Raw genomic sequence first — 18875 nt, forward strand, 5'->3', positions numbered from 1 at the left:
GGAGAGAGGTGGAGTTGGGGGTGGAGGAGGAGGACTGGCTGCCCTTCATCTGTCTGCTCTAGGCGGAGCTGAAGTTACCGAGAGCGGCCACGGGAGCTCGACGTGATCCGCGGGGCGATAATCATCCACACCGGGGAATGCGCTAATTTACCCGAGCAGACTCTGAGCGGCGATCAGTTTACCGACAATCATCGACTGAGACTCACTGCGCTGTTTGTTAAAGGCCTCTGTCGCGTTGGATCGGACTCAATGTCGCTCCTGTTCGGCCGCTTGGACCGACCGATGTGCTCGACGCCTTCTGCCGTAGATTTGCTTCATTTCAGACATATTATTTTTGCATTAATGCAGGAATAAAACCAAATAAAGCCGGGAAATGTCGTGCATGTCGTCAGCTCGTGAAGCTAAACATCGACTGAAGCGGATGTACACGAAAAAAACCTGACCCATATTAAGATACTGCTCGAGCTTCTGGACCAGAACCAAATACATCGAAACGAAATCTTGTTTATAAACACCGACAACTACCGGGACGCGATCGCTGCATGTTTTGAGACCTCTCTTAAGAGGGCTGAAGACATGCGAGGAAGTGGGTAACATACATTGCTTTAAGTTGAATCGCTCAAACTCTGAAACAGCGTGGAGAAAATGCGTTTATAATCTATTTATTACAGCACACACAAACCCAAAGGCGTCTGAAGTCATGCACTGCCTCCAAAACTTCATTTGCACGTCTCATTTCGGACTGTTCCTTCCGAGCACATGAGCTTGAAACTCGGTCGATAAAAGAGAAGGAGGAAAAAAGAAAATCGGCTGGAACTTTTTTTTGCGGGGGAGCTGAACCTATCGAGAAACACCAGGATGGTCATCAGGATGGGATTGCGGATCCTAACCCGAACATCGGTGCTGTCACTGGGGCTGTGCTCAATGCTTCTGCTCAGTGCTGTGGCTGGTAAATATGCTTCAGAGCTACATTTCAAATATTTACCTGTGAGATGTACAGGGTCCATGTTACATTATTTGCAGATTTAAGCGCGTGTTGTTCATCAGAGTCACGCGTTGTTGCATGGACGCTGTATTGTGAAGTGAACTGAATCGGTTCACTGTACGAATGTGAACGGTCTGAAGTGTCGTGCTTCGCTGACTTATTATTTACAAGAGATGTGTTGTGTTGAATCTAGTTTCAATGTCAGTATCATGGCTTGAAGGGGGTCTTCTGTGTGTCGGTCTAGTTAAGTTAAACCAAATTTACTTTGAATTGGTCAAAATTTACACAGATGCTTTTATTAGCCTACTACTTGTAAATAAATGTTAGAACCAAATCGGAGAATATCTCTACATGCATGTAGAACTCACTTGATGGTAATTCATTTGTGTAGTCTTTACATTAGCACTGTGGTGAGGTGCATTTCCCTAAAACATTGAAGGTGGGTGCAGCTGTGGTACTATAGCACAGTAATGGTGTCAAGTGCTAATATTTTGGTCCACGTTTCTGAATTATTTCCTTATTCATGCATTATTGCATTTACATGTGACCATGCTGGTGAGCGTGATTTCACCAAGTACAACATGTTCCTGGATCAACATCCTTGTTGATCCTGGAACAACATTCCAATCAACTAATCAGAATTGAGATATAACTTTTCAAGAAATATCTGTTTTAGGCTTAAAATCAGGGTTAGATGCTTCTACAACCTTTTTAATCAGCTATCATTTACCACTGATTTTAGGAATAAATTATGGGTAGGGATAGGTTTAGGGGTAGGGATTGGGTTAAGTCTATAATTTTGGAAAATAATGTTGATCCAGGATCATCAAAAGATGTTCATCCAGGAGCAATACTTGGCAAAATCACAGCGACCCTACTATGCCATAGCACTATCCTGGCACATGTCCTAAAAATCTCTGAATTGCCATTGACTTTATTTATTTGAGTTTGTTTTGTCTGTATTTTGAATGTTTTTGTCTTTGTATGCAGCAAATGCATTGACAATGTCTCCTGGTATATTAATCTCATAGAGTGGTAGTTTTAAGTCGAAATGAAAATGACCTGCAGCCTGTGATGTTTTATGGTTTATTAGGATTCAGGCTACAACATTGCAAATATTGACTGGGCAGTTTTATTTGTGATAAATGCTGGCAGTAGTGTAGTGTAGGATCACGTTGAAAGTAAGGCTGTGTTCATGTATAAATCATTGTTATCAGAGAGTGTTTTGTGTTCTTGTCTCGTCTCTTGCTTTCATACAGATCAGTTCGTCCATGCTGTGTGTCGGCCATTAGAGCCCAGTTGTTATAGATATGCAGTTAGTCATCAGATCAGAAGTAGAGCCCGACCGATATATCGGCCGGCCGATATTATCGGCCGATATGAGCTTATTGCATTTAAATAGGCATCTGCGTTTATAACGGCCGATGAAACATGAGAAACAGAGTCTCATGCTTCACTCATGTTATGAGTGTTGCATAGTTTGCCCACCAGAGGGAGCTCCGCAGTTGCAGAGAGTCTGCAACTCCACTATAGAAGAAAGCGATCAGCCAAGCCACAGAGATGTACTGTTTTGACGGTAAGTCTGTCGTTCGTCATGTGAGACGATTTAGTTCATACACTGTATATAAAAACGGTGTTTTTAGTTCTAGCTAACGGTCCTATCATTATCACTTCTAAATATTCTGTAACATCACTTACAGCCGCTAATGCATTGCTATATTAGATTAGCCACAAAGCTAATACCATGTTTATCAATGGAAGAGCGCTAACATTAATAAAAGGTCAAACTATAACTTTAGCGTTTATCTTATTCTAAATATATCTGCAGTGTTTCCCACATAATGTTTTTAACTCAATGCGGTGCGGACGCGCCTGGATAAAACGGGCGCGTTGCACCGCGTGCGCGTCGCTTCCCTGCACAAAGAGAAGAGGAGAAGATATACGGGTCCGTTGTGAATGTCTGTGAGAGCAAATATAGTGTAGTTAGAGTAACTACAGTAGGTGCATCAGAAATGATTAAACCAGAGAGGACATGTAAATAAATATGAGCTGAACACGAGCTTTTTTTCTTTTTTTTTCTTTTTTACAGATTGTTTCAAAGCAGCTTTACAGACATAACAGGAAAATGTTGTAATAATATGGTTAAATATAAGTAGGTAATATGTCATACCTATTGCTTGACAAAAAAAAAAAAAAAAAAAAAAAAAAAAAAAAAAATATATATATATATATATATATATATATATATATATATATATATATATATACAGATACCTGAAAAAGGTGAATGCTGTAGCAGCAAAGTGTGGGACTACTTCTGCAAATACTTTAACTTTAGTATTATAATTTATTTACAGTACACACACAGACTGTTAAAACCAGCTTCAACTGGAAGAAAGTAAAAGTGTTAAATGTTTAAAATCAGACAGTTTTTTGATCATTAAAAAATATATACTTTTGATGTGCAATTGTTTAGCCATTGAGACCGTAATCTAAGGCTTTTTTTTTTTTTTTTTTAAACATAAATCCCTTCTGGAAAATGGTTTATACAGCCCACATACATGGAACAGGCAGATATTTTGCTATTGAATGTTGTGTAAGTGCAGTTTATAGGAAATGGGTCTAATATCCAGTTTATTTTCAAAATCAAAATATTGGCTTATAAATCGGCTCTTTTCGAGTTAATATCGGCATCGGCCCCAAAAATCCATATCGGTCGGGCTCTAATCAGCAGCATGTGATATTGTACCATTGATTCTTTTGAGACCCTAGAAAAGTCCCTAAAAATTGCAGGAATGTGATAGATGGATATATTTCCCATGTTGTGTGCAATAATTTGTTCAAGCCTCTGCCCCATTGATCAAGGATCAATCACAAGATATACAGAGTTTTGTGGGTTAGTGTTTAATGTTAACTCTGTCTCCACAGGTACAAGAGATAAGTGTCAGTTGTGCTCTATCCCTTAAAGGTGCATCCAGCAATATTTCCTCAATTATAATGTTTTACCCCTAATGAAATACACTTTAAAAAAAAGACTTTTTATTGTGGCGTTTTTCATATAACAATCATACATTTAGTGTTGACACACTATTTTTCTCTTTTCTTTCTTTCCCCTTTCTTTCCTTTCTCCTTTCCTTACCCCTTCTCTCCCCTTTTCTACACCCAATGAAGAAAAAAAAGGGGAAGGAATTATATACGCATACATACACCTGTACATATATACATTCTTACACAGACGTATAGCATATATACACCTATATGTAAATACGTACGTACTTATATACATGCATATACCCATATATACATGTTAACATACATACAAATATCCATATGGCTGCATCATATATCACACCCCTAATGAAATTAGAACTTTTGACAAATGTTTAAAATATTGCATTAGAAAAAGACTCCAGTCCTACGTAGCCACGAAAAAGCTGTTTTATGGAGTGGGTTGCTCCCTCATGGAGGCTGCCATGCTGTGATCCCATGAACAAATGTGTCATGCAATGTAACTTTATAATAAAAAAATGTTGTCCGTTTTTATTTTGAATTTTCTATTCCTCAAATTCTTAGAAAAATATATCACTGTTTAACTTTTTCTATTTTATAGTAATAACAACAAAAAAATATATAGAGCCCAAATAAGTTGTAATAATATTGTATTATATTACAGATTTTACTGCATTTTGAAATGAAATAAATGCAGCCTTGGTGCGCATAAGAGACAAATTAATAAAAAATCTCCCGAACCCAAACTTTTGAACAGTAGTGTAGATGAATGTAAAGGACTACAACAAAAGTCAACCACGCAGCTCTAATGAAAAATGGAAAATCATGTCAATGTTGATTTGTCAGTATAAAGTCCAAGACCACTGGGATGAATACGTATAAAAAATAACCCAAAAATTACTGAGTGCATCTTTCAGTTTAATGGAGAGCAAGATTCTGAGTTCGAGAATATTCCCTTTGGGAAAATGCAGGATTTATATACAGCATGTGTTTTTCAAAACTCAGGATTTGTAATTGCACAAAGCAGCACATGATTTATTCCATTGTTTCACTTTGACCTTAGAGTCCTGAAACCTTACTGAGGTACAGTGATGTGACAGATGGTAATCCCATGATCCACTTTACTGAATATTTACCATATTCAAATACTATAGTATGTACATGGTACTAGACAATGGCACTATGGAACACGTTCAAAATGTTAATATTGTCATGGAACCTTCTTTTAATGCAGCAAGTGCATCCACAAAATATTTCCCATTATATTAATACAGAGACAGTTTCTAGTCATGCAAATGACAGTATAACAGTATAGCAGTATATTTTTTTTTTGAGAAAATTAAAAACTAAAAGCAAAATGTTGTTTTTATTATGAGTCATAACTTCAGCTATGGTTTTCCATTAATCGTCTAATAAACCCCCACCAATAGAAATGGCACATTCATATCTCCCATATAGTCTATCTCTAGAATGAAAGCTTCTTGGCAAATTCTTTCAGCTCCGTGTCATCTCTATAATAATTTTTCTTAGTTAAAGTAGCGTACTGGGGTCCATATTCCACCATCATCTGTCCAGCCCACCAACATGTCCTGTGAGGAATGCAGTGGTAAGACCACACAATGAGCTTACAATGAGAGCGACACGGTAATTAAAATGTGGTCTTGTCCAACCATGCTGGTAAACTGGCTCGAGGGCTCATCACAAGCTCATTTTAAAGCCGTTAGGAGCTGCCACAGTGATTTAGACCTGAGTTAGACCCTGCACAGGTAGTTAGTTTCACTTGAGGGGGTTGTGCACTATTATGCCACAGTTAGGCCTGGGCCCTTTAGAGACCAGTGAGAGGACGGTTTGTCGAGCATGGAAAAGATTAAGATGAAGGGGAGGCTGTGCTGTGTATGAGAGTCCTTACCCCGTCTGTGACCCCTGTGAAAGCACGAAGCTATGGATCCTTTGCCACTCTGCTAAGCCCATCAGCACTCATTACTCACACACACACACACTCGTATATGTGTAACATGACCATTATGGCTCTGGTGGTAGTTCATACGCAGTATTGGCAGTTTTTAAATACGACAGGCCATGGTATGAGATTCTAGCCGGGCCATGAAGAGAGATATTGTGTTCTTGATCAAGGACGTTCTGTGGAGCATCCAGTACTTTGCATCAATTACTGGATAATGGGCTGTGTCACCATGTTAGAAACACGTCTTGACCTCAAGTCTTATCTTGGACACAGTATCAAACCTTGCTGCCAAACTAGCAGCTTACTTCATGTACAAGTGGCAGAATTCCGTAAGCTTTGCCATGTTTATTGTTTATTTCTATACAAAATATTTTGGTTTTTTGCATTTTTACATGCTTTTATCCAACTTAACTTATAGTTTGAACACAAGTTTATAATACAGGATTATAATGCTAAGTCTGCAATGGCTAATTAATGTTTGTAAAAAAATAAAAAAAAAAATAAACAAATATTTGTTAAAATGTAATTTTAAGTTAACCTTAAACTAACTACAATTTTAAAAGTTTTAAATTAAGTTTGCTTATAGTTCACACAAAAATGAAAATTCTGTCATAATTTATTCACCCTCGGGATCTTCCAAATTTCTTTACATTTTAAAATGTTCAATGAAATAAAAAATTAAATTTCTGAATTTTGCAGACACTTTTATCCAAAGCGACTTAGTGCATTCAGGCTAACATTATTACCTAACGTGTTCCCTGTGAATCGAACCCACAACCTTGCGCCGCTAACGCAATGCTCTACCACTTGAGCCACAGGAACACTAATCTACTAAATAACTTTATTCTGAGAAATGTAAAAGAAGTTATTTTGAAGAGTGCTGATAATCATACAGGTGATGGTCCTCATTGACTTCCATATTATACACCAAAAAACAGTGGAAGTCGATGGGGACCGGAAGTTGTTTGGTTACCCACATTTTTCAAAATATCTTCTTTGTTCCTTGTTCCTCAGAAGAGTGAAGGTCATACAGGTTTGGAACAACATGAGGGTGAATAAATAATAGCACAAATTTCAATTTTGGGTGAACTATCCTTTAAAGTATTAGTATTGACTATACACACATTGTTATACGTAGGCCAGGCTTAACGTACAACAATTATTTCTGTCTTAAAAAAAGTTGAACCCCCCTCCCAGTATACTGTATGTCAGAAAACCTCAGCATTGGTCTTCACATTTATTTCTTTTCATCACGTTGAAGGGGTTAACAGAAAATTACACGCAGGGAAGTGTGACCTTGGATCCAGTTCTGTTTTTACACAAATATATGATTTCAAACGTCTGGTCTTATAACTTCCTTTGATGGTTTCTGGCACTCTGATTTGAGCGTTTGAGAAGCAAAGATAATTATCTCTGCGGAGTAATAAAACGAGTGCAAATTAGCACAGACGTGACGCTCTTTGATATTTTCTTTGAAACACACCGTCTTCCCACCGCAGTGGCGTTTTGTTGCCCTGTGCGTTTCCTTCTCCTCGTCTGCGTCTGCGAACTCTGTCGGTTAAGGAATTTGCCCGTCTGTCTGTGGGGGAGGGCCGGAAGTAGGAGTTGGCTGTCTCACTCTGTCAAGCATTTCCACGGTTTTGATTTGTACTCTGATAGTGCTTCAGTTTGGGTGTACTGTATGCATGAGCGGCATCACGCAGCGCGGTATTGCAAGTCATGTCAGTGCGGCACCTGCATTTCATTCTGCAAGTATCATGTATATACAACTGTCTGTAGCATTTCACTTGAAAATAAAGCAGCAAACGTACAGATTTTCCATTCTTGAAGTTCTCGGTTGTTTTTCTAAATGCATTTCCGTTTATTTGTGTGTGTGATTGGGTCTGGAGTGTGTTGCCCTGTACTTGCAGGATTAGACTAAACAATGTGTCTCTCGTTGGCTCCAGGGCAAGGCGGCTGGGCAGGGGGAGGAAAGACAGAGAGACATTCCCTTGCGGTGACGCCAAACCCCCCTCTCACATTCACACAGTGCCCTCCGTCTCTGCAGCTGAACTGATTGAATCTGAGACCCCTCCTCTGATAGACTCCCCTTCTTCCAAACGCAGTTCACACACTAATTGAAAAATCATTTCACTTGAGGAATGTAATAAGGCCCTTTGCTCTTCTCCATGTTGCTTCGGGGGTGGGGGGGCACCATATTCCGGCTCTCATTTCAATCTTGCTCTTTTTATGTTTCTCTAATCGCTCCATCCCACCAGTTTCTAAGCCCTGCTTATTTCAGTGTTATTATTTTCCTCGCTTACTCCCGTCATAAAACTACATCTTCGGTTTATGGACCTGTTGTGGTGCATTACAGTCCTTCAATGCTGGATGGCGCACACTGTGGTGGAATAAACACACCAGTGCTTGATGTGAGTTCTGGTTCTGGTCGATTCTGAAACATGCTTTTCACAGTAACCTATTGTTTTTGCTTCTTTCCCTGTTTGACAAGATAGTCTTTGTGTAGTTAGAGCAATAGGGCAGACTGTTCAGTCTTGCAAAGTGTTGACTGTTGTCATTAAATCTGGTATATGCTGTAGAATATAATGGACCTTAGTCAGGGTAGTATATAGGATACAAATGAATTAGCAGAGATATCTAATTTGCAGCCAACCTACTTAAAATAATTCCTAAAGGTTAAAGCTGCAGTAGGTAACTTTTGTAAATATATATTTTTTACATATTTGTTAAACCTGTCATTATGTCCTGACAGTAGAATATGAGACAGATAATCTGTGAAAAAATCAAGCTCCTCTCGCTCCTCCCTATTGCCATTTGCAGAAAGTCATCCACTCCCGTTAAGAAACAACCAATCAGAGCTGCGGTCCGTAACTTTGTTTGTGTTCAAAATGTAGAAAAATTTATATAATAAGCGAGTACACCATGAATCCATTTTCCAAACCGTGTTTTTAACCTGTCCTGAATTACTAGGGTGCACCTATAATAAGTGTTTATATTCGGACTATTTTAGATTGCTTCGGGGATACCGCGGCGGAGTAACCCAGTACCTTTGTGATTCTTCATAGACATAAACAGTGAGAAGTAGATCCGGCTACAATGTTCTTCCGCAAGACGCAAGCAGTTCTGTTTATTAACCGCTAGAGCGTCAAAAGTTTCCGATTGCAGCTTTAAGTATTTGGTTTCTAAAATGATTATATTATGACAGTTGCCCAATAACTTCAATCCAACATTTCATGATGGTATTTGGCATATTAGAATGATTTCTGAAGGAAATTTCTGTGATGCTGAAGACTGGAGTAATGCTATTGTAAATTCAGTTTTCCCATTACAGGAATAAGTAACATTTGGAAATATGTAGTCAAATGGAAAATGTTTATTTAAAATTGTAATAATTTCACAATAACATTGATTTTACGATATATTTGCAGCCTTTGTGGGCATAAGAGACTTAAGATAACTTAAAAAAAAAAAAAAATCTTACTTGCCCCCCAATTTTTGTTTGCATTTAGTTTTTCTTAGGTTGCAAGAAGATGCCCAGTTTGAGTCCTGGCTGTGTAGTGTTTGCACATTCTCCATTTGTGTTGGAGTGGATGTTCTCTGCATGCTGTTTTTCCCCACAATCCAAAGACATGCATTGGACAAAATACATTCCCCATAGGTGTGTGTGTGAGGACTGTCCAGTGTGTTCCCGTCTGTGCTCTAAGAAGCTAGGATTGGCTCCAGCATTCCCATGACCCTACAGAGCAGAAGTGCTTCGGAGAAAGGATGGATGCAAAGTTGTCCATAACCAGTAACTTTTGTGCCATCAACAATGTTTCTCATGACTTGGGTGATATTTCTTACTGAACTTAATACTTACTGAAATAATTACATTTCACCAGGCCTGCACTGCAAATGATTTAATTTTGATCTAAATATGATTCTAAATAAAAATAATGGGTCAAGTCCTCCCTAGCCGTCTTCTTTTCAGCATAAAGGTATTCATTAAACATTTAGTATTGTTTTTTGAACACTGTGATGTTCACTGTGCTGTTGCTTTTATTCTAATGGACTTTAGAATTCAATTACATTTAACACCAGTAAATATTTAGTTAATCTAATAAGCTAAATGTGGCAGCGATTAATATCAAAGCAAGTACCGGCACCTCTTTTTTTTCCCCCACTTTGAGCACCGAGATGCAAACACTCAAGCTAGCTCACATTAGAATGCATTGGCTTTCTTCTGGCTGTTTGCCACATTCAGTCCAATGCTCGGTTCCTTTTTTCCCTCAGTTGTCTTTGAGCACTGTTGTGCCTGCTGCTTTCAGAACCACGCAGCAGTTTCTCTGTTGTGAAATAACAGATGCAGCTTTGATGAATTGATTGTTTTTATCAAATAATATGGAACCTGCTCGAAATTGCATTAAAATGGTGTGGGTTGTACACAACGTACTAAGTAACTGCTTTTATTATGTCAAGCTTCGCCATTTGTTGTGCACAAATCTAGCAGAGACTAAATAAAACCTCTTTTGGACTTGCATTTCTAAGTCACAATTCCTCTCCATCACAGAGATGCTGCGGTAAAGGTAATGCGTAAATACCTTTGAGTTGGACGAAGATGTGCATTAAGCAGACTTTACCCCACAAAGTTGAGCCGGATTGCATAAGGGAAAGCTTGGCGAGTGTCACTCCAGCGCAGGGAGGGGGATCCATTCTCTTGCCAACAGCGCCTACATGTCTGGGTGGTGAGAGGCAAGTGCAAAATGGAGCTCTCTGGATGGGAGGTGTATTTGTGGAGGGGTATTTCAAAACCCTGGTATGGCTCTCTCTGTGGTCAGTGGCTCAATTCCGAAGCTTTTCGAGCTGATCTCCGTCATAGTCACACGGCAAACCTGATGAGCAAAGACAGTGGAAAAGGTGAGGAGCAGACAAACCTGTCAGCCGTTAATCACCCCAGTTGGCGTGTAGTTGTCGGTGCATGAAAGGTGTTCTGCATGTTAATGTGGGTTCGTTTTGTCCTGTCGTGTGAGTTTCTGCTGATTTACAAACACACTTAATGCAGTTCTTTCACATTCGTGGGAGGTTGGTGAGCAAACATGCTTCGTCCCAGTGGAAGATGACTGTTGACACATTCAACATTAGCTCTGCGTCAGTGGCTTGACCTCGAGCCAAAGCCATCGACGATTTATGAATTCCAGCAAGCTGGATTCAAGATAATTTGTATAGTATTTAATACGTTTTAATGAGATACAAGTTCAGCCCTCAGCTTCTGCCGGTGACAAAAATAGTTTGCCGCTGTCAGGCCCCTCGTGTGATTAATGCTGTCTGGACACAGACGTGCAAGTGCTTCAGAAACTTGGAGTTTGTAGACATGAGTAGTCCTGATGGTACGTGTCCTCTTTCCACAAGATATGTCTTCGTCTAGAACGATGGCCAAAAACAAAAGTGAAACTAAAACGTTAGGCAGGTCAATGACTTCTAATTGTGTTTGTGATTTAAAAAAAGGGACAAATCTTTTAAAAATCTATTTTAAACACATGCCAAGTTGTTGGTTTCATATGGCTTTTAACAAGTATAATAAATGAATTATATTATTTGGTGTAACCATCATGTATAAAAAGTAATAATATATATATATATATATATATATATATATATATATATATATATATATATATATATATATATATATATATATATATATATATATAATATATAGTAATTGTCATGAATTACTAATTTACCACATGAAATTGCACAACTTGAACTAACCTTTCCTTGTCAGTTTATCTGATAGTTTAAGAAAATAATTGACCTTGCCACACACTCATTTGGGTCTGCAGGGGAACTTTCTATAATGTTATTTCCTTTTTTTCAGCATGTTGGTCACAGTTTTGTTTGATGTACAAATATTAATAAGCAGTGCAACAGTTTTTATTTTTCATATTTATATATTTATATTTCATTTTCAAGCCAATTCAAACTCCCAAAACTTCATTTTGGACTGATATTGTTCTTAAGGACGCCACATCAGTTTTGTTCTTTAATTTCATCTGAAGAATATTGGGGCATTACATTTGTATCATTGAAGAGGTCTATTCAAGCCGTTATATGTATGAATTGTATTTTTAATTTGGAATGAATTTAACGAAATAACCATCATGTCATTGACCTATGCAGCTTATCACTTGCAGCACAGTTGAAACTGTATGGTTTTACAGGGCCTTGTCTGCTTTGTCTTAACATTTTCATTACATTTAGTCATTTAGCAGACATTTATCCAACGTGACTTAAAAATGAGGACAATAGAAACAACCAAAACCAACAAAAGAGCAACAACATGCAAGTGCAAATAAGTCTCGGCTAGCCCTACACACATAAATGTGTATATACACACACAAAAAGTAAAACAAGTAGATAAAATGTAAAAAAAATAGAAAGCTAGTGTTTAGTTTTTTAACCTAAAAAAGATAAATAAAGTAGAATTTAAATAGAATAGAAAGTGATAGAGTTAGAGGATCAAATAAAGTTGGAACAGATGTGTTTTAATCGTGTCTTGAAGATGACTAAGGACTCGGCTGCTCGGGTTGAGTTGAGCAGGTCATTCCACCAGGAGGGAACAGTTAATAAAAAAAGTCAGTGAAAGTGACTTTGTGTCTCTTTGAGATGGCACAATAATGCATCATTTGCTTGCAGAACACAAGCTTCTAGGGGGCATATAACTCTGAAGTAATGAATTTAGGTGAAAGGGTGCACAGCCTGATCTTCCTAATGTTGTATAATGCAAATCTGCAGGACCGTGCAGTTTTAGCAATGTGGTCTAAGAAGTTCATCTTATAAATCAAAACTCCAATGTTTCTAGTTGTTATGGTTGATGAGCCTGGATGGTGAAATTTAGTTAAAGTGATGGGTTTGTTGAAACCACAAGCAGTTCTGTCTTAGCCAGGTTGAGTTGAAGGTGATGGTCCGTCATCCAACAGGAAATATCTGTTCGATATGCTGAGATGAGAGGTAAAACTCAAACCATTGGAGTGTGGTTCCTGAGATGCCATTTTCCAATAGGTTTGACAGGAGAATCTGGTGGTTCACTGTATCAAAAGCATCAGACAGATCCAGCAAGATAAGTATAGAAGATTTGGAAGCCGCTCTTGCCAGTCTTAAGGCTTCAAATAACTGAGAGCTAGGCTGTTTCGGACGAATGTCCACTTCTGAAGCCAGATTGATTGCTGTTCAGGAGGTGGTTCTGTGTGAGAAAGGCAGAGACTTGGTTGAACACGACTCGTTTAAGTGTTTTTTGCACTGAAAGGTAGAAGGGAAACCTGTCTGTAGTTCTCTAAAAGAGTTGGGTTAAGACTGGGTTTCCTAAGAATTGGGGTTTTATGAGCCTGTCTAAATGTTGAAGGGAAAACACCATGTGAAGGGATGTGTTAACAATGTGAGTGAGTACAGGTCAGGTACAATGACAGGAGAAATAGCTTGAAGGAGATGAGATGGAATGGGATCAAGCGGACAAGTAGTGGGATGATTGAAAAGGATGAGTTGAGAGACTTCTGCCTGAAAGAGTGGAGAGAAGGGAGTTAGGTGATTTGTTAAATTTGTAGTAATTTTGTAGTAATAGTATGTTCTTTTAGCAGTGGTGACATTAGCAGAAAATTAGCTCTGAGATTAGAACAATGCTCACGGAGAACATCAGACAGCCAAGGGGCAGAAGAGGTGGGACGAGCTGGCCTGAAACCCCAGGGGAAAACATGACATTAAAGTGGAGCAGAAAGTATCAATAGCACTGTTAACATCAAGAGATTATAATTAGGGGGAGGGAGCGAAGATGAGACCATAGCAGATAGCCGGGAGGGTGAGAGTGAGCGTAGGTTATGTTGAAAAGTGACATGTGGATGGGGTATGTGTTGTGTCAGGAACCATGTTGAGGTTAAGAGGGAGGAGGAAGTTATTTGAAGTTTGCAGCGGAGCAGTGTTGTGTGTTCATAAGGTCCAGTTGGTTGCCTGGTTTGTGTGTAGCTGTAGTTAACACTTGCCTGAGATCAAAAAAGGCAAGAAGCCTGAGGTTTAACTAGGTGGACGTTGAAGTCTCCAAGCATAAATAGGGGAGTAACATCCTCAGGAAAGGTTGAGAGGAGCACATATAATTCTTCCACAAAGTTAACTAGTGGTCCAGGGGGTCGATAATCAGTCAGGGTCCCTGCTTGGCGGACTCGAATGGTGTTTAAACTCTTTGGTCTTCACACGAGGGCTGCCGCGGTATACTAAGCTTTTAATATTCATTCAACAAAACTCCAGTGGAATTCAATTTGACATGCTTTAATGCTTACCACAACAAATGGCCGAGCAAGTGCACGATACTGACAAGTTCCACAATACAGTACAAGACCCAACGCGATTTCGGCACATCTCCACAGAGTAAAGCTAACCGTCTTCTGTCCAGTTGTGTAGTCCTCTCCTCGTATCTTCACAACCAGCCATGAATGTGGTGGCACTCATGTATTAAGGTCCTTGACCTTGTTAATAAGCTTAAGGATGTTCAGGAGTGTCTTTAATTACTGTCTTATTTTGTTGAGGAAAGAGCCAGTCACTTAGTGACAGTCATTGTGGTCATTTCTGCAAGCTGTGGCTTTCTTTTTTGTCTTTTTTCTCGCAGCAGGTTCCCATAGTGACAGCGAAGGCCTGTGGTTACTGCACGTTCAGCGAGTTTTAATTCCCCCTACCGCATTCACAAACCTCCTGATCCTTTGCATGGATAATCTTGGACTTCCTCTTTACTGGTGATAGGTAAACAAGTCTGGAGATAGCTAATCTGGGCCATGTAATGGGGCGTGATGGATGGAGACGGAGACAGAGACGCCATCTGGCTGAGCAGTGGTCTGATCTGCATGGTTTATTCCAGTCTTAGTCCATCTACTTTTCAGTCAGTAGGATTAGAAAGTGTGGAATCTTACATTACTGCACAGAGCTGATCTGATGTCTGTTCCAGCATTTCTCTTATGATAGCCACAAACTAGACAGACTAGTGTGAGGGAGATTCAGTGGTCACAAGCTGTATCTGGTCTTCATGCAAATGAAGCAGCTAGGGATGCAACAATGAATCCATAAAATCTGTAATAAAAATGATCAACAGTGAGTTTCATTATTGATTAGCTGAATAGGTGTAGTCACATGGAGAAGCAATGTCACTTTGCGGTAGTAAAAAATGCATTTAAAAAGTAATTACATGTGCCTTACCCGCCGTGAAAATGTTTATTTTGCATCAATTTTTTTTTTTAAGTATAAGAAATATGTAGGGCTGGGTATTGTTCAAAATCTTTCAATCAATTTCGATACTTCAGTTTCGATACCGGTTCCTAACGATGCTTTTTACGATACCATTTGTTTTAAAATCCATTTCAACATCAACACAAATACATTTAACACAAAACTTTTATTTTTAACCTTAATTAAAACACTGGTAACACTTCACATTCAGGATAACATTATTAATACTAAAACTGGTTGTGCTTTTTGGATAGGGGTGCACCATTCAGGGGCGGACTGGGACCAAAAAGTTGCCCTGGACTTTCTGGCCCACAGCAGCCCACCACCATCATAACACAGCCCTGTTTTGATGTCATTTATTAATTAAATATTTAAGTAAACAGTTTGGGGATTTTAACCAATAGGGCAACTGATCCTCCGTTGAAAAAAAAAAAAGGAACAGCAGCTGTTCATTTAGCAACTCCTAGTGAGCGTTACATGCTCATCAAGACACAAACATTCTTCTAGAACTCACACTTTGCATTCAGTTATCAGATCCATACGAATCATGCATGAAATAGAAGTTTATAAACTCAAACGATAGCTTTATGTGCTTTACAGATGAACTTGAAGTCTTTATTCATTCGAGATGTTCAATAATAGATCATCTCCAATAATAAATTCCTAACTTGCTTCGCGTTGTTCACTCGCTTGAAGGGGTGAAACTGATCGTAGCTGATCGTTTGCACTTGTTTCTAAATATTGCTGATTCAAGTGTTTTAAACAATTTGCGCGATCGGAGCTTGTACTCATTCATTCAAAGCACGCGCTGCGAGCAGCATTTCAGACAATGCGCGTACAGAGAATTAATTCATCTTTCGCGTATCGTAACTTCTGAATGAACACATACACACACAATTATATCAAAATAATTGTATCTGCAAGTATTCTCATAAACACAGTCGGTTATGTTTTAAGTGATCTTATACAGAGGCCTGCTGCTTATAGAAATTCGCTGTACCGGATAAATCTGTCTCTCTCTCTCTCTCTCTGTTTTTTTAGACGACGTGAAAGGGGGCGTGTTTAAAGATACGCAATGGAGTAGACCAAACTAAACAGGGAGGGAGGGCAAAAAAACTCATCCAAACAAATGCTTCATTAAATTGGTGGTATTGCCGGCTTTGGTTGCAATACTCTTATCGCATATGTTGCACTTTGCCACACTTTAGACCTCTTTGGCATTGTAAAACGGAAACGTTTTGAGAAAAAACAACTACACTTGTGTTGTGTGACTGCGAGTATCTTCAGAAATCCTCCCCGTCACGTCACATGGTGGTGGACAGCCAATCAGGGCGAATTTAGGTCCTAATATGCACGTATGCTACAAGCTCACACAGACACAGCCATTTGGCAAAAAAAAAAAAAAAAAAAAACGGCCTGCAGCTTGGCTTTTGGAACCGAAATTTGGCACCGAAAGATAAATAATGTTTCGATACTCATAGTATCGAACTTTTTCGTTCGATACCATAAAGGCATCGAAGTTCGGTACCCAGCCCTAGAAATATGCGTTTTATTATTAAACTATACAATGTAAAATAGTATTAAAATATACAAAGATATACAATTTTTAATTGAAATAATGCAAAATATGTACCATGTTTAATTTTAAGAAGTTATTTTTTATTTAATTGTTTTGCTGGATTTTTTAAGATTTTGTGTATTTGTGACCAACAGCACAGGTCATTGTGTGGTGTATAGCATCATATATGCTATTGACTAAAGACCTTTTTTATTCTATAACATTTTGTCAAAATATTGACTGCACCTTTAACAGAGGTCTTTGTCGATACTAGGGATGCATCGATCTGATTCTCAGGATCGGTATCGGCTCCGATACTAGCATTTTCTGTGGATCGGTTAACAGTCAGACGAGTCTGATCCAAATTCGATATTGTAAGCATATTATTTTGTTTTATTATTGTGCCCCACTTAAGGCAAAAATGTTCTTTTGTGCATTATATTTAAAGTGTTCTGAAGCTGAAATCAAACTGCGTGTTGCATTTGGTTACTACATTTCAAACGATAAAACTCTCTTCAAGATACACAATAATTGAGTTTAAAACTGTTAAAAGAAAAGTTTCAAACTAACGCACATCTTCCCTTTGTAATCATTCGCTAAGAAGAACAGGTTAAACTTTGTACAGACTGAATCCTTTGAAATGGTTAACTTCTCCATTAAACATTAATCCACAAATTACTTAAGTTATTCACTTTTTTACCGTGACTGACACTCACTCTGAGTCGAAATAAACCAATATCTCAGAGTAATTCATTTACTCTTTTATTTGTAAATAAAATATTTCACTATATTTTATACAATTATTGTGCACCCGTGATTTTTCGAGAGTATCTTTAGCTGCTGAATTATCCATTAACATAGTTTATAATAGTAATTGTTTATATATTTTTTTTCATTTATAATTTTAATTAAAATTAAGTTGTCTATATGTAGTAGATTGTGTTTAACACACAAAAGAGTGACGATCAGGTCAACACAGAGAGGTATAGAAATTCTACATTCCTGCACTGCACTGGTATCGGATTGGATCGATATCGGCAAATACTCAGAATCTTTGGGATCGGATCGTTTCTGAATTTTTTTTATTGTTGCATCCCTGGTCGAGACCTGGAATTTTGAAGAACAAAAATAAAACAAAAACAATTACTTGTATCACTGAGGGTCATTCTTGCAATTAATTTCCAACCTAGTGTAACTTAGTGAGGAACTCACCATTTACTTGCCAAAGACTGCTGTTTTAGGTCATTGTAATGTTGAAGTGTGTTGAAGACTGCAGTAACTGTGAGGCTGCTGATGTGTCAGTGGTTCCTGCTGAGCTGACAGCTTCACTGCCCAAACACCTCCTCCAGAACAGAGTGGCGTCTGAGGGGCTTAAAAGACTGTGCGTCTCACCCCTCCCGTCTCCAGACCACCTTCCTCGGTCACTGGCTCATTCCAGCATCGTAGTTTTGTAGTTTACCATCTAAGGACAAGCATAAACCAGCAAAGGACCAGCTCAAACCAGCATCCCAGCTTCAAAACATAATGAACCAGCATATGCTGTTTTTTTTCAACAGTGTAGAGGTTAGCACGTGCACCCAAACACATCATTTGTTTCTCTCATGCAGATAACAGAAGTTTGAATTGGATGTGAGTCAAATTTCTGTCACTTCCCTTTTGGATCAACTATTACTGTCCATGAAAGTTTCAAAAAAGTAAAAAAAATAAATAAAAAAAATTGCTGAAAACTTCTTTTGCTCAAGCTGGAGATAATAAAAGTTGGAGGAAAGAGGAAACTGGGTTTGAACTATTGAAGTGAGGAGTAAAACTCATGACCAGGAGTGCACATCACTTTTCAGCCTGGAGATTTGGTTTGGTCCTCACACTGCATATAGCGTGACCCATTAAATACAACTAGATAAAATGAATTAATTATAATATTATTGCACTTTATTTAGTTAGTTTTTTTTATTTTTATAAAATTATAAACAAAATAATAATGTGTGACAATACCATTTAAAATTAAAAGGTAGGCCCAATACAAATACAATTATTTTATAGTAAACTTAAAAATAAAATGCTAATATTTAGTACTATTTTCTTTGTTTGCCTCTTGAAGAAGAATTGCTTTATGTATT

At 38.3% G+C, this 18875-nt stretch overlaps 1 protein-coding gene across 3 annotated transcripts in view; it reads left to right on the plus strand.

The window, feature by feature from the left end:
* The window catches only part of LOC113053604 (bone morphogenetic protein receptor type-2-like), an 87530-nt gene continuing 68655 nt past the window's right edge, over nucleotides 1-18875 (plus strand). Inside the window, exon 1 of one of the 3 annotated variants that reach the window (XM_026218751.1) lies at nucleotides 1-949. In XM_026218751.1, coding sequence (XP_026074536.1) covers nucleotides 859-949 — 91 coding nt within the window. In that variant the 5' untranslated portion in view covers nucleotides 1-858. Of the gene's footprint in view, nucleotides 950-9259; nucleotides 10854-18875 lie in introns of those variants that run through there. The other 2 variants (XM_026218750.1, XM_026218749.1) reach the window with 2 other exon arrangements.

The sequence above is a fragment of the Carassius auratus genome, chromosome 34 (assembly GCF_003368295.1).
Source record: "Carassius auratus strain Wakin chromosome 34, ASM336829v1, whole genome shotgun sequence".
Taxonomy (NCBI): Eukaryota; Metazoa; Chordata; class Actinopteri; order Cypriniformes; family Cyprinidae; genus Carassius; species Carassius auratus.